The sequence below is a fragment of the Colletotrichum spaethianum genome (assembly GCF_022836535.1).
Source record: "Colletotrichum spaethianum MAFF 239500 DNA, contig51, whole genome shotgun sequence".
In the NCBI taxonomy this organism is placed as follows: Eukaryota; Fungi; Ascomycota; class Sordariomycetes; order Glomerellales; family Glomerellaceae; genus Colletotrichum; species Colletotrichum spaethianum.
The window spans coordinates 133,743-148,525 of NW_026054821.1; the positions used below are offsets into that span (position 1 = coordinate 133,743).

Consider the following 14,783-nt stretch of genomic DNA (forward strand, 5'->3'; position numbering starts at 1 on the left):
GCATTGTCGTTATACGAAAACCTTGCGATAGCATGGGAGGGTGGCCTTTTGCGTTTCCGACACGATGCTTTTCAGTGGAAAGAAGCTAGGATCCGTTATGAACAGCGTTGCCCATACGAGCGTATCATACACATAGCACAATAAGGCAGCAACGCCTTGTACATGTCTCTAGACAATGTTTTCTTCGCATGCGCCTTCCAACCCCGACTCGAGTCGAACGTGAGCCACTTGCCGGGGCATGACGTAACAGGAGGCAGCATTCATTTGACGCGCGATCCGTTGCTGTCTCTGAACAAATGCCTCCCAAGATGTATTTTCTGCTTTTGCCATTGGCTTATCTACGTGTTGAATTCCTAACGTACTGGTCGCCCAATCCCACTGTCTCTCGACGACTTACACGGAGATGAATCCGAAGCACAGTATCAACTCCCATGCTGGAATCCAACTTCGCACGTCCGCAACACCCACACTGTGAGGCCGGATCCCACACACCCCCATGACAAGCTCCGGTTGGTTTCCTTCTTGGTGCAAGCAAACAATGTTCCCAATCGAGGCATGCGCGCCGGTCGGCAGAATGCGCCACCGGTTTTTTTTTGTTTCGCAACCCTTGACCCCGAGGTAATGATCCCTACTCTACAAATACCGCGGAGTCGCGTCCGCCCCTGCGCTCCCCCGGGTTCCCATTTGGCCTTATTCGTCCATCTCGGAAGAACTCGAGTGGAAGCCCTTGTCTCATCGCCAGAATGTGTCTGGCCGGACCAACATATAGAACCATTATACGGATGCTCGACAGGGGGGAAGCGGTTCGGGTTATGGGCGCATTTCGCCCCAGGCGTTGTTGTTCCATACGGAAACCTAATATTGTCAAGCTTGTTAGCTGCGTTCATCCGACCTCGCATACTGATTTCGCTTCTCGGACTAGGCAAGTGATACCATACAGCCTCCATCATCACCACCACACCTTTTCGAACCCTCAACCGCGGCGCTCGTTGGCACCTGCATCACATCCGGCGGTGCGGCAACGTTGGGACGCCTCGTTTGCTATGAGATTGCATTTTTTGGCCAACAAAGACACACTCGGCCGATCCTTTGATCCCAACCAAGCCGAGACATACAATTCGTCGAAGGAAACCTCTTGTGGAAGAAGCCTTGCAGTCCGGGGAACGGCTACCGGCGACATTGTTTGCTGCCATTTTCGTGCACGGAATCCGACGCGATCCTACTCTACCGACCCTGGTCGCTGGTCTTGGTGCATCCAGACTGTTGGGATGAAGGAGAAAAGAGAGCATGGCTAGACTGTACGATGTCACGTCGTCTTATCTCGTACCATTCTTGCCTGTAACAGCAGTAGTCGACGTCTCTCCTTCCCTCCTTCCCGCCGACTTTGCCTGCCGACTTGCAGGATCCGCCCATAACGACCAGTATCAATCTCGAGATTTGCAAGTCATCCATTCAGCATAGCTCGCCGGCTCCTGACCATGAGTGGGTAGCCCAAAATCGACAACATGTTTGTCGTCTCCCCCATCGTTTTTCGTTGGATCCCGCGCAGGATTCGATCGGATACACGCACAGCCGCGAACGGGAGCAGAAAATCCCGGCTCGCTGCAGAGGACAGCGGACAGTCCGATCGAAGCTCCATTATCGATTACAACGGCCGTAGCGCCAGTAAAGAAAAAGAAATAATGGACTGCTAGGATAACCTTCCACAGCCAGTCACAGTTTGCCGATTGTAAATGAGAGACCATGTTCCGTTTGATTTGGCACGCTCGGTAAGACATTGAGGGTGCCACACCCGAGTGCCTGCTAGCTTCCCATACCGCCGGTAAACCCTCAGTTCCCTCCCATCACGCGCGCGGAGACGTCGGGGCAGCTTGTCTACACTACGGCCGAAGGATTGGGCTTCGGGATCAGGCTCCCGTCTGGTTCTGGCTCCTCGGTACGAATTCGGTACCAATGAAGACTCGGGAACGACGTTGTAGGCATGCAACCCTGCACCACCTAGCGGAGGCGATCCGCAAAACGCTCCTATCCTTTTTCCTCGCGTCCCTGACTACCGCCAGCCTGTGACACGCCCCAACCGTCTGCGCATCTCGCATTCGGTTGGACATGGCTGACCAAGCAAACACACATCATCTAGAGCACCCCCATGTTCGCGGACATGGGCACACGAGGGGCAACTTGGCGGTTCTTGACCGTTGGAATATGGCGCAGGTGGAGGTTGGGCGGCGCCGGCCAGGAACAGGTCGTCACAAGCTGGCTGCATCAGTAGCACAACGCATCACATCTCAAAGAGTCCAATACAAGCGAGCGAGACCACCTCCGCGGCGCCCGGTCTTTCGCGTTTCCGGGCGGGCTCATCGTGACCAGGACTGGATCGTCGACGACATGCAACAACGACTTCTCGACTGCTGACCGTAGCCGCAAATGCCAAGACAATTGCCAAACATGCTTGGGAGTGGATGAATGGGGAGATGGTGGAACAAATCTCAGGAGAGAAAGGATCAACAAGCACTATGAGCCCGACGATGCGCCGCCGGAAAGGAATTGAGAGAGGGAGGGAGGGATCATCTCCCCCCTATTTTTGTTGGCTGCCTTGATGTGAGCCTCAGGGTTGGGGAGCTCAAGCCTTGGAGGTACGCCACTGCGGCAGCCATGAGAGATGCATATTGGTTCACCGTCTCTTGTAGGGCGTGACCGCGCCACCCCACACTCGCGGTAACATGACAGCGAGTCCGATGCCAGAGCCCAATCGTCGAAGTGGACGTTTCCGTTGCCTGAAGAGGCCCTGGATCTCGCAAACAATTCACCATGGCGCCCAACAACTGCTTCCACTATCTGGTACTATGATTGGGTGATGCGATTGCTTTGCCTCTAAATACATGGGTGCTGCTATGAGTCGATCATGCCATCTGCGGATCGGCAGGGGGACGTCAGTCATATGCTACGAAAACACTTCCAATGCGCCAGTCAACTCCTATGATGCCTATGCCTATGCCCAGACCCATCGAAGACTCAAGGCAGACGTCCTCGAAAACAAGAAAAATGTAGAATCAGGCCGCGCCAGCCTTCGAGAGGCGGGCGTGCTCCTGGCTTTGGCTCCATGCGTTAGGGTCCGCGGCCAAGCCCGGCATTTGCTGCATGTCCAAATTCATGGCGCCCAGCTGCTTCTTGTTCATCTTCTCCTTCAGCTCCTCCGTGATGGCATCGACGTCGACGTTCAGGTACCCGCGCAGGAACTTGCCGACCTCAGTGTTCTCGATGTTGCCGCGGATTTTCTGGGCCTCCTCGCCGCCGGTGCTGTAGACGTTGACGTCGAGCGCCGTGTGGCCGTGGGTGCTCCAGCCGATATGCGCGCGGAGGCTGATCATGGCGGCAAAGGTCTGGACCGAGACTTCGGGGTGGTCGACGAGGGCCTGGAGCTCCTCCGGGTGGGCGTTTTCGATGCCCAGGCCGGGGACGACGAGATTCTTGTTGACCCAGGCCTTGAGCTCGTCCTGGTTATGGGACTTGCTGCTAGAGATGTGCTGGGCGAACTTCTTGGAAAGCAGCTCAGCGGAGGCGGTGGCCTTTGCGAGCGCCTTGGGGTACCAGTTGTAGACTGGCAGGTGGCCGGGCTCCTCTATAGTATCGATTAGTGCGTCGCTACTAATGCAATGGCATGTCAAAACTTACGCAGGGCGGTCGCAAGGCCGCCAGTCTCATGGTCGCTGGTGGCCACCAAAAGCGACTCGGTCTTGCTGTCCTTCACAAAGTCCGAGACAAGCTTGAAGGCCTTGTCGTACTCGAGAACCTCTCGAACCTGGGCGGCGGGGTCGTTGATGTGGCCGGCATGATCGATCCTGCTGCCCTCAATCATCAAGAAGAAGCCCTGGTCGCTGTTCTCCGTCGCCTTCTCGAGCGCGCGCAGCGCCGTCGCGGCCATCTCGCTCAGACTGGGGTAAACGTCGCTCATGTTGCGGCGGTCGATTTCGAAGGGGATGTCGCCCGAGGCAAAGAGGCCCAACGTCGGGAAGTTGACCTTCTCGCCACCCTCGAGGGCGTCGAATGCCTTGCGGTCGCCAGCGTAGGTCCAGCCGAACTCCTTCTGCGCCCTGGCAACCACATCCGTGTCGTCCAATCTGCAGCTACCCTCGGTGCCGTTGGGGAGGAAATGGCAGCGACCGCCGCCGAGCATGATATCCACGACCCTGCCAAGCGGGCCGTCGCCGACCTCCTGCAGGGCAATGTCATCGTTCATGGCGCGCGTAAGAACGTGGCTTGCGAAGCAGGCGGGCGTCGCGTCGGTGATGTCGGTTGTGACGACCAACCCCGTCATGAAGCCGGCGCGCTTGGCGGCTTCGAGGACGGTGCCGCACGGCTCGTAGTCGGGAAGCACGGAAATGGCGCCGTTGTAGCTCTTCTTGCCACACGAGAAGGCCGTCGCTCCGGCGGCGCTGTCGGTGACGAGCGAGTTGGACGAGCGCGTGCGGCTGGAGCCCCAGAAGTGGCGGTCGAGAGTGAGGACATCGCCCTCGGGCAGGCCCTCGACGTGCTGGCGAAAGCTGCGGGTGAGGGAGAGCGAGGCAGGCCCCATGCCGTCCGAGACCATGAAGATCAGGTTGCGCTTCGTGTCGGAGGGGGCGTGAAGTGCGTCTGGCTGCGGTGCTGGGTCCAGACAGCGAGGACTATGACGGCGGCAGTAGCCAGGAGGGCCCAGATGAAGAGGACGATTTCGCGCAGGCGCGAGGCGCCCGGCGGCGGGTTGGAGGTGTCGGCAGCATCGTCGCGGGCTTCGCCCTCGCGGTGGTCGGATATGAGGGGCGTCCGCTCGGAGGACTGTGAGTTTGCAGTGATGTTAGCCATGATTCGGAGACGATACAGAGCAGAATGCTTGATGATGTTGTTGGACAGTTTGGTGTTACCATTTTGATGTGGTCGTCTGGCCTTTGGGTTTTGACGCAGACGGGTGGATGTGTTCGCTGCTGCGTCAGATGCTGTCGCAGGTGAAGCTGGGGTGGCAGAGGTTTGGGCCCGCGTACTGACTCTCGGCTGGGTTGATATGTACGGGGCGGGTACGGACGGCGCAGGCAGCTGCCCCCAGCACACTAAGAAGATAGCGCCCACTATCGATACGAATCGCGCATGGAATGGGGACCTTGGGAGCAGAGAGCTCTACACTACCTAGTGGGCACGTCTCCTTTGGGTAATGGGTCACGGTCCCTCCTCTGGCAGGGGAATTCCGTTCATCGAAGATCCTTTATGATTGGGTGTAAGCCTTGCAGCCATGTGCCGTGACATCACGCCGCTTGTCATCCCGTGGTCACAAGCGTCGTCCCCTCTCACGCACATCAGATTACTTTGGAGCTAGCGGATTGGGCGATGGGCGAGCTGGGCTGAGCCTCACTGACCTCTACCTATCCTCTTTCCCAAGAGCACAGAGGTGACCGCCCACCAGAGGGCAACGAGGTTGTCAGCTGGTTTGTAAACTATTGCTGTTGGCCGAGACACGATCATGTGGGTGGCGGGCCACCTGCGGGGATAGGTTGGAGACGGGTGGTGTTTCGATCACCCTAATGCTAGGCTTTCCAAACGGGGTTAGGATGAGCTCGTTGGCCGTTGGTTACATTGGATGGCCATTGGTCTCACTATGCATGGGAAAGGAAGGGCAAAGGACGCTTTGTTTGGAACGAATGGGAATGTCGTTGATTGATGAAACCTGGAAGCGGGCGTGTCTCGGATCGTCTCCTTTCCATGGTTAGGTGAGTTTGTAGATCCACAGGCCGCAACAAACCCCAAGCTTCCATCGAAGCTCATGAAGGAATGAAGTTGAATAGTAACCTTGACTATTCATCCACGATCCCCAGAAAATCAATGCCGTATGTTGCCTGCCTTACAGTTTGTGTTTCTGGGATGAGCTCGTGCCACTTCGTCTCGCCTGTTGCCGCCTCACTCTTGGAACCAGCATGAAATGCCGGGTATCGACAGCGGCACCCAAATCCGGACCTCCTGTGTCGAAAATTGTTTGGGCATGGCAAAAGTTTTGTTCACCGCCGGGCCTGTCATGTACCTTTACCGCGACACAGCTTGCAGCTCTCTTGTGTCAGTAGACTACCTCAGGCGGGTAGGTAAACGTAAAGCGTACGGACTGCTTGCAATGAAAAATGACTGACTGTCGGGATCTCCAATACCTCGGAGTCGATAAACCCTTTGATACCCTCCCTATTCAGTTCGATGTTGGGATTGCTTCCCTTCTCCACTCTTTCTATTCCGATTCCATCCCTGGTCAAGCTCCCGATGAGCGTACGGGCCAGACCTGGCCCTTGACACCATGTGTACCTACGTCCTTCTTATCCCGGTCTGTCATCATAAATCTCTTCTGCTATTTGCCACTTCTTGCAGTCTCATACTCGGAGAGCTACAGCGCATCAACTACCGAGCCGCTTGGGAAGATAGCGCCCTGAGCGAGGTTCCTTTCAATGTGCCCGAGCCATGTCACCCCGGCCCGGGAAATATCCAACCGATATACACGAGTGATTCATGTCGATGGGACTGTCAGCGTATCCCGGGCATCACTCTTGAGATTAATCCTAGAGTTAGGCCGAGAAACGACATGTCACATAACTAGAGAATGTGTTAGAAGTGTAGGCAGTAAAGGCTGATGTCTATTACTGTAAGTATTGCCTATGGTCTGCCGCCGGGCGCAAAAGCTGTTAGATCAAATTTAAACACAAGATACCAGAGCTGAGACTAGGTTCTCCCCGTCTATAAGATAACCTTCGCTTCTCCAGCGAAGTCATAGCAGTCTTCAACGACAATCCAACTCCTATATTCAGGCATAGCGGGGTTTAGTGAAAGACATATGCCGTGCTGTGTGATGAGCTTTTATTCATATAATCCCAAGAATCATGTTCTTGAACATCAGACGTTGAATGTTGCTATTAAGTTTCTCGCTTGCCTCGTTCGCCGACTTGAATTTAACACTCCTGATTCACTCTCACAAGCCTTAATGGCGGTGACTTGAGTTGTCTACCGTCATCACCGAATCACTATGTAGCCAGAAAAACTCTACCAAGTATAAATGAGCTCTTCAGGTTGCATATTCGTCGAGTTCTTGCCTGGTAGCCTTCGATATTGCCCTGTCCAAGGAGTTTTGCCACATGCCTCCTCTTAACCATGGATTCAAGATGGGTTCCACCGGCTAGGCGCAGACACATCACAGTAGCCATTCATATCGACATCTGGGAAGCAATCTTTGATCAGCTTGTAATCATGGGATACCATAGGACGCTGGCCGGTTGTGCTCGGCTCAGTAGAGAGTTATCATGGCTTGCACTTCGACGTCTTTACAGGTCAGTCACCGATAATCCATGGATATGGAACACTCACACTAACATACTTCATGTATTCTTTTATGAATGCTGACATACCCACAGTGAGCAGTTTTCCCCTTCCACAAGCTGGAGCACGCAACTCACCGACAACCTTTGGACCACCTTGTGGGCTTCCGCGCCGGATACCGAGAGCCCTCTGACTACACAGCCATACGTCAACTACGTCCGCCATCTAGATTTCCTCAACTTCTTGTCCATAAGGAGCTGCAGAGACTTTCCGCACCATCAGTTTGTGATCACAGCTCTTGACCAGGCGAGCCATCAGAACCTCCACCCCACAAACGAACAGGACATTGTCGTGGCAAACCAAATCACTGCTCGAACACCGAATATCGAAGTCATTGTTATCCGCCTTCTCAGAGACCTTTGCCGCATGTCTCAACGTAGAGACATACGTGTGATGCTGAAGAGTCTGACGATTGATAAATGGGCGCATGTCCTGCCCACGATACGTTATTTTCAAGAGTTAGAAAGCCTCTCCTTAGTTTTCATGGAGGGCTTAGACGCCACTGCTGCAGATTTCTTCACGAGGTATCTCCCGAGATTGAGAAACATTATATTGGTACAGGCTAATGTGCCTCATACGCCGGCTCTCGCCTCCTTCCTTTCCCATCTGAAGCCAGACCAGCTGCAGTCTTTCAGCTGTTCCCTCAACAGGATTCAAGTACCGGTGTTGCGAGCCATCTCAAGGCAGACCTCTCTCCAGAAGTTAAGTTTGCAATTCCTCATCCACCCACCCGTTGAGATGCACAGGTTGTTCGAGCTCACAAATCTGACAGGACTGACCCTCAGCTTCAACTTCACCGGCCCGAGTCCCGCACAAACAACTTTCAAGGATTGGGCCATAAGCCACCGCGGCCCCTTTTCAAACTGGCTCACATCTTGCGACAATCTCAGGAACCTCCACCTTTTTCGCTTTCCGGAACTCATTCCCGCAATAGCAGATGCGCTGCCACACTTGCGTCTCGACAGGCTGCACATTTTCTCGACAGGTTTATACAGAGACTTCTACAGGGCGTTGAGGACACAGAAGCTCACGTACTTATTCTTGGCTGAGTGTCCAGACATGTTAACCGTTAGCCCTTCCTTGGGGTGGAGGGAGCGTGGCGGGCTTGTTATGGCTGCTGTGATGGCCATGCTGGGTCTTCGGGACTTGAGACTGCATACATACTTTCCCCTGGGATACAGAGAGCTCGAGAACCTTTCGAGACATGTGCCAAAACTCCAGACTGTCTCTTTCGTTTGTTGTCAAGAGGAGAACTCCACCTGGACGCTGCGGGCCCTTGAACTCTTCAGACACCTCACTAGTCTTACAGTGCTAGGGCGAACCACATTCTCATCACGACAGATGCTTTTATGGATCGACCACACCCAGTGCCACTTGCGCCCTGGCGGCTTTTCGCTGAGTTTGCCGGCCCAGGATAGCCGGTCTTGGTTCAGGGGCTGGAGAGCCTCGAATTACATCACCGACCCGGCGACGGAGCGCATCATGAACATGCTGAGATTCTTCATCGTGTACTCGAGAGATCAGAACCATCGCGGCGAGATCTGGCGGGGAACGACTACGAATTTGACGAGGAGCGCATGTTTGTTCACCTCTGGGACGACATAAGGGGGCCTGCGGAGGCACTGCAGCTGCTGAGGGGTTCAGGGCCTTATCCGCCGTTTCTGGGTTTAATGGAGAGAATGGGCACGCGCATTGCCTCGAGTGTTTGATGTGTCAGACCCAGGAGAGTCTGAGAGGGTTTTGAGTAGCAAGTCTCAATTGATAATGCCCTGTCGACGTCGAGCGTGGATCCCCGCAATGGTGATGGTACAGGCGTGGTGGTGTTTGGATGACGGCTTTAGCGGACAAGCTAGTGCTTCAAAGGTGCGCTGTGCTCGTCGCTCAGTGGGCCCGAGTGCCTAAGGTAAGATGCCCCGCAGCACTTTACGCGACCTGGCGCGCCTCAAATGCACGACGCCTCCTTCTCACCCATGCAGACGACATCTCGATAATCTACCCAACACCTAACTTCACACCCATGGATTCCGCTTCAATGACATCATAACCCCCGAACTTATAACCCTGCCATGCAACGATGGCCATCCTTAACTTCACCCTCAGTGAGGATGCCGTTGCTGCTTTCCGCGATGTCTTGACCTGCATGAACAAGTTCAGCGACGACGTTTCCCTCGAGGCCAAGAAAGACAAGGTGCGGCCACTCGTTGTCAACCATCAACTGAGCTACGGGGATCTCTGGCTAACAGGCAGGCCGTAGTTGATTCTTACGGCGCTCAACCAGTCCAAATCGGCCTACTCCTGTTTCACCTTTGCCACCAACCGGTTCTGCTCCCGCTACCAATTCGAAGGGAGCGCGCAGTACCGGGATAAGTTCTATTGCACACTTCACATACGTGTAAGTGGATCGTCAGTAATGACGGAATGATCCTTGAGGGGCTCCTACTGAATTGACCAACCGTACAGTCCCTCGCCTCCATCTTCCGCAGCCGCGTCGGCGGCGATCCGCAACGTGACCGCGAGAAGGAGAGCACAATTGACCGCTGTGACGTGGCTATCCAGGACGGCCCGGGCGTCAAGAGTCGGTTGATCGTGAAGCTTGTCTTTCGGAATGGTATGTACTTTCTGCACCAGGTTCTTCAGAGAAGCTTGTATTAATGCACTTTAGGTGTCACATCTACGCATCGCCTGCCCTTCGAGGTTGCGGTGCCAGTCCATGCAAAGTTCGACCGTGACGAGGCGGTCCACCATTGGACCATCCCTTCGCGGACGCTGAGGCAGCTGATGGAACACTTCGGTCCTGGCGTTGAGCTGCTGGATATCAATTCGGACGGTGAACATGTCAACTTTACATGCTTCACGGAGAAGACGACAAATGGAGACGGTTGGTTTGCAGGCTCATTGATCTGGAATCGATGCTAACGATGTTCCCAGAGGTCCTCAAGAAGCCGCTACACACGTCAATTGCCATCGAAGTGGACGAATTTGAAGACATAGAAGTAGAAGACAAGCTTCGTATCGTCATCAGTGTCAAGGATTTCCGTGCCATCATCCAGCACGCCGGCATCACCGGCAACCACCTCTCCGCCCGCTATTCCAGCCCGGCCCGCCCGATCCAGTTCACATACCCCGGCGACGGCATCAGCTGCGAGTTCCTGCTGATGACGGTTGGCGAGAGAGGGAACCCAACTCAGAAGACGAAAAAGGGCAAGGCCAACGCCGCTAACGCCGCCCCGCGACAGCAGCTCGAAGCCGCGTCTAGAAGACAGAGCGCCGCGCCGTCCGAGATCCCCCAGCCTGTCGAGCAGCCGCCTGAACAGAGTATGCCCCCTCCACCGGCGGCATCTGCAGCCAAGAGTGCCGTTGCAGCGCGCACATCGTTGTTTGATTTGCGGCCGTCTCAGCGACCTCCTCCTGCAACCATGCGTTCCGAGGGCTTGTTCGTGGATAACGACCAGGAATGGGAGCCTGTTAGGGACGAAGAGGACGAGGATGCGGAGGAGAATGCTAGACTGGAGTGGGATCATAGTAATCAGCCCGTAAGTCGTTTCCTGCAACGCTGTTTTATCCTTGTGCTGACTCCCCTCTCCCCAGAACGCATCTGCCATGCACTTGGGCCGCGCTGTCGCCGAAGAGAATGGCGAGTTCGACCCAACTCCCGCTAGTAGCGCAGGCTTGGAGCCCACACAGCGCCTCTCTGATGTCAGACGCCTTGGCTTATTCTACCAGGGCCCGTGAGCTAGACACTGTTCGAAGGGGTTGTTGCTTGATACCTTGCTGACTCGAATATCGAGACTTTCATGATGGACAGGGGATATGTATGGTCCTTTTGCTCAACCGGTGATGATGGTCACCCAGCTAGTCGCACAACCTGCGCCAATAGCCGCAATCTGTGAACCAGGCGGGATGAACCTTGATGATGCAATGACATTCCACCGTCCCTTGACGTCGTTGTTTTCGACCTGTGGACCGCAATTGCCGTGCTCACCCCACCCCCAGGCGAACACGTCGCCCTTTTCTGTGAACGCGATGACGTGCTCGCTGCCAATAGCGATTTTGGATAGCTTGGGTAGGTTCGGGGGCGGCAGCTGTCCATGGTCGTTTCTTCCCCATGCAAGAAGCTGACCCTCCTTCGTCAAGACGTAGACGTTGCCCCAGCTGGCGCCAACATCCGTCCATTCGGGCACAGACTCTGGGGCGGAGGATTGAATATTCCACTTATCGGATCCCATAACCTGTAGCTTGCCTGTCTCTGGGGCTCCGAACAAACACGTAAAGTCCTTTCCACAAACAGCTCTGGCAACCTTGAAGTCGACGCCTTCAATCTTTCGTGGCGAGTGAACGACAGCCTCGGGGCTTCCACCCTGACCCTTGCGAATATTGCCCCATGCATAAGCGTCGCCGTTGCTAAGAACCGCTACGACGTGACCCATACAAGCCGCCACGTCTACAACCTCAGTTCCAGCTGGCGGGAACTCCTTGAAGAGGGTGGCAGACGGGGAACGGACAAGCAGTTCGCCAAGACCCAGCTCACCCTTCTGTCCAGCACCGAAGCTGTACATCTTCGTCATTTTCCCCTCGCCATCCTTTTGAACGACGAACGAAGCCTCCCAAGTCGCAGCGATCAAGTCTGTCGTGCCCGAGGCGCTCTCCTGCCCTTCCTTGCTCAGCTGGACTCGCTGGAAGACTGGCTCATTGGTCTCTGCAGTGGACGTTAGACCACAAGCTCCGCTCGTGGCGTCTCCGCTCCAATAAAGCTCCCCGGTTTGTGTGAGAAGCAGCGTATGATTTCCGCCCGCCGCTATCTTGGCCACAGGAGAGTCGGGATGGTCTGGGAAGAAGATGACCTGCTTGGGGACGGAGACATCTTCCTTGTGGCCGATGCCGAGCTGACCGGAACCGTTGGAGCCGATTGCGAAGAGAACCGACATTTTGGTAATTTTATTTGAGGTAGTCTCGACACCTGGAATCATTCAGCATCGATGAGGTGGGCAAGCAGTTAGTCGGTGGATGCCCGTCGAATAGTGCACTAAGCGTACTCGTCCCCCACCAGTTTCTCGCATGCATCTATCCAGCTCAATGGAGGGGCCTTTCGGCCAATCATTCCCGCGCTTCCGCCGACCGCGCCCGCAAGATCAAAAAGCGGAACTCCAACCGCGACCAACTTTTTTTTTCTCGTCTTGCATCACACACACTCAGTACTCTCGGAGCTTCCGCCCTCGAAAAGCTCTCGACGTTGGTGGACCGGCACTGCAGAGTTTTCCTTTGGCTCAGGATGTGAGAGATTTGCTTAGCGCAGACCTTTTACAGTCTTGAAAAAACGCACGAATCACTCTTCTAACCCAACAGGAACACACATCAGCACGATGGCATCTTCTGCCCCTACCCGGCCTCAGGCCGCCGGCGCCATTCCCGCGGGAATGGAGAATTTCGTGGTTGGCCTGATCGGCATGGGCGATATGGGGAAGATGTATGCGCAGAGGCTCTCTGCCGCTGGATGGACGTGAGTAAATGTGCACTATCCCCAGCCTGGGCCTCTGCGCTTTGCGATTCTCATGGTAAGCTACATCCTCTCCACGTCTTTTACTGCACACAAAATACACCCTCCCTCCTTGGTCATGATGACAAGAGCGCATTTGGCTAGAGTATCGCCCGAGGACTTCCTGGCAAGCCGTCTTGGCCCCAGGAAAGGCCGAAGGCTTTCCATGATGATACACCTAGCTACCTTAAACTTTACCTGTCTGAACCTTCACAATCACATATTCTTCCTTACGATTCTCGTATTGAAAGCAGCGATGCTAACATGCTTCGCAGGAATCCGTAACAGCTCCATGCCTATTGCTATACCAGTCATTGCACAGTAGAGGGATGAACGTGATGGAAATAGACTGACGCCTTGGGCTTCTGGCAGCATCATGGCGTGTGACCAGGAGGAAAAGTACGAGAGCCTGAAAGAAGAGTTCTCTGGAAATGTACGGGACAAATGCCACACAAAAGCCTGCCCTGCCTCCCTCGGTGTTCAAACCCGGCTGAGCAGTTTTTTCCTGAATAGAACAAAATACAAATCTGCCGCAATGGCCACTACGTCTCCCGCGCCAGCGACTACATCATCTACAGCGTTGAAGCCGCCGCTATTGACCGCGTGATTGCCCAATATGGCCCATGTATGAGTTCCTCCATGCCCATTCCCACACGAGGCCATCTAACACAGCCCTTCAACCAGCAACCAAGCTTGGCGCCATTGTCGGAGGCCAGACCTCCTGCAAAGCCCCCGAAATCACTGCCTTCGAGCGCCACCTCCCAACCGACGTCGAGATCGTGTCGTGTCACTCCCTTCACGGGCCCAACGTCGACCCGCGGAACCAGCCCCTCGTCATAATCTCCCACCGCGCCTCCCCCGCATCCGTCACAAAGGTCGAGACGGTACTCTCTGTCCTCGGCTCCAAGCACGTCTACCTCACGGCCCTCGAGCATGACCGCATCACCGCCGACACCCAGGCCGTAACGCACGCCGCGTTCCTCTCCATGGGCAAGGCGTGGCACGCCAACACGCAGTTCCCCTGGGAGATGTCGCGCTACGTCGGCGGCGTCGAGAACGTCAAGATCAACATCATGCTGCGCATCTACTCCCAGAAGTGGCACGTCTACGCCGGCCTCGCCATCCTCAACCCCGAAGCCCGCAAGCAAATCTCCCAGTTCGCCCGCTCCGTCACGGACCTTTACAAGCTTATGCTCGAGGGCAACGCCGACGCCCTCCGCGCCCGCGTGCTCGCCGCCAAGGAAAAGGTCTTTGGCCACGAAGGCAGCCCCAAGTGGGCGGACCGCCCGCTTCTCAACCCGGACCTGCTCGAGCGCTTCTCCCTCGGCAAGAAGGAGGATCAGACGGGCCCGCCGCGCGCCAACAACCACCTCAGCCTGCTGGCCATGGTGGACTGCTGGGCGCAGCTGGGGATCGTCCCCTACGACCACATGATCTGCTCGACGCCGCTGTTCCGGCTGTGGCTCGGCGTCGCGGAGCACCTGTTCCGCAGCCGCGAGCTGCTCGACGACGCGCTGCGGACGGCCATCGAGGACCACACGTACCGCTCCGACGACCTCGAGTTCACGTTCGCGGCGCGGGGGTGGGCCGAGTGCGTCTCGCTGGGGCACTTTGAGACGTGGAAAAACCGGTTCGTCACGACGCAGGAGTTCTTCCAGCCGCGGTTCAAGGATGCCGTCGCTGTGGGCAATGCTATGATGAAGGCTGTGTTAGAGAGCACCAAGGACTGAGGGCGTTTTGGATGAAGTACGGTATCACGGCTTACATGGTTGAAGTTACGTCTTTGATGAGGGGATACACGGAATAGTGCTATTTACGAATATACAAGAGTTTTCTTTGATGGAATGATACAGAATGCGAGCTAGCTCTTTCG

At 55.5% G+C, this 14,783-nt stretch overlaps 5 protein-coding genes across 5 annotated transcripts; 2 read left to right on the top strand and 3 right to left on the bottom strand.

The window, feature by feature from the left end:
• Positions 1–3,050: 3,050 nt before the first annotated feature.
• Positions 3,051–4,588, bottom strand: ColSpa_11814 (repressible high-affinity phosphate permease; the record flags this gene model as incomplete). Its single annotated transcript, XM_049278026.1, has 2 exons — positions 3,051–3,619; positions 3,673–4,588. 2 exons carry the CDS (start codon positions 4,586–4,588, stop codon positions 3,051–3,053), a joined length of 1,485 nt encoding a protein of 494 aa, XP_049133983.1.
• A 5-nt stretch (positions 4,589–4,593) lies between these two features.
• ColSpa_11815 (uncharacterized protein) lies at positions 4,594–4,842 on the bottom strand (the record flags this gene model as incomplete). The annotated part of the gene is made up of 1 exon (XM_049278027.1): positions 4,594–4,842. The coding sequence occupies one exon, from the start codon at positions 4,840–4,842 to the stop codon at positions 4,594–4,596; it is 249 nt and encodes an 82-aa protein (XP_049133984.1).
• A 4,609-nt stretch (positions 4,843–9,451) lies between these two features.
• ColSpa_11816 (DNA repair protein rad9) lies at positions 9,452–11,109 on the top strand (the record flags this gene model as incomplete). Its single annotated transcript, XM_049278028.1, has 6 exons — positions 9,452–9,565; positions 9,632–9,769; positions 9,838–9,985; positions 10,040–10,255; positions 10,306–10,910; positions 10,966–11,109. 6 exons carry the CDS (start codon positions 9,452–9,454, stop codon positions 11,107–11,109), a joined length of 1,365 nt encoding a protein of 454 aa, XP_049133985.1.
• Positions 11,110–11,204: 95 nt separating this feature from the next.
• On the bottom strand, positions 11,205–12,302 carry ColSpa_11817 (receptor expression-enhancing protein 4; the record flags this gene model as incomplete). The annotated part of the gene is made up of 1 exon (XM_049278029.1): positions 11,205–12,302. The coding sequence occupies one exon, from the start codon at positions 12,300–12,302 to the stop codon at positions 11,205–11,207; it is 1,098 nt and encodes a 365-aa protein (XP_049133986.1).
• Positions 12,303–13,286: 984 nt separating this feature from the next.
• Positions 13,287–14,640, top strand: ColSpa_11818 (putative proline dehydrogenase, mitochondrial; the record flags this gene model as incomplete). Its single annotated transcript, XM_049278030.1, has 3 exons — positions 13,287–13,343; positions 13,424–13,535; positions 13,595–14,640. The coding sequence occupies 3 exons, from the start codon at positions 13,287–13,289 to the stop codon at positions 14,638–14,640; spliced, it is 1,215 nt and encodes a 404-aa protein (XP_049133987.1).
• Positions 14,641–14,783: the final 143 nt, after the last annotated feature.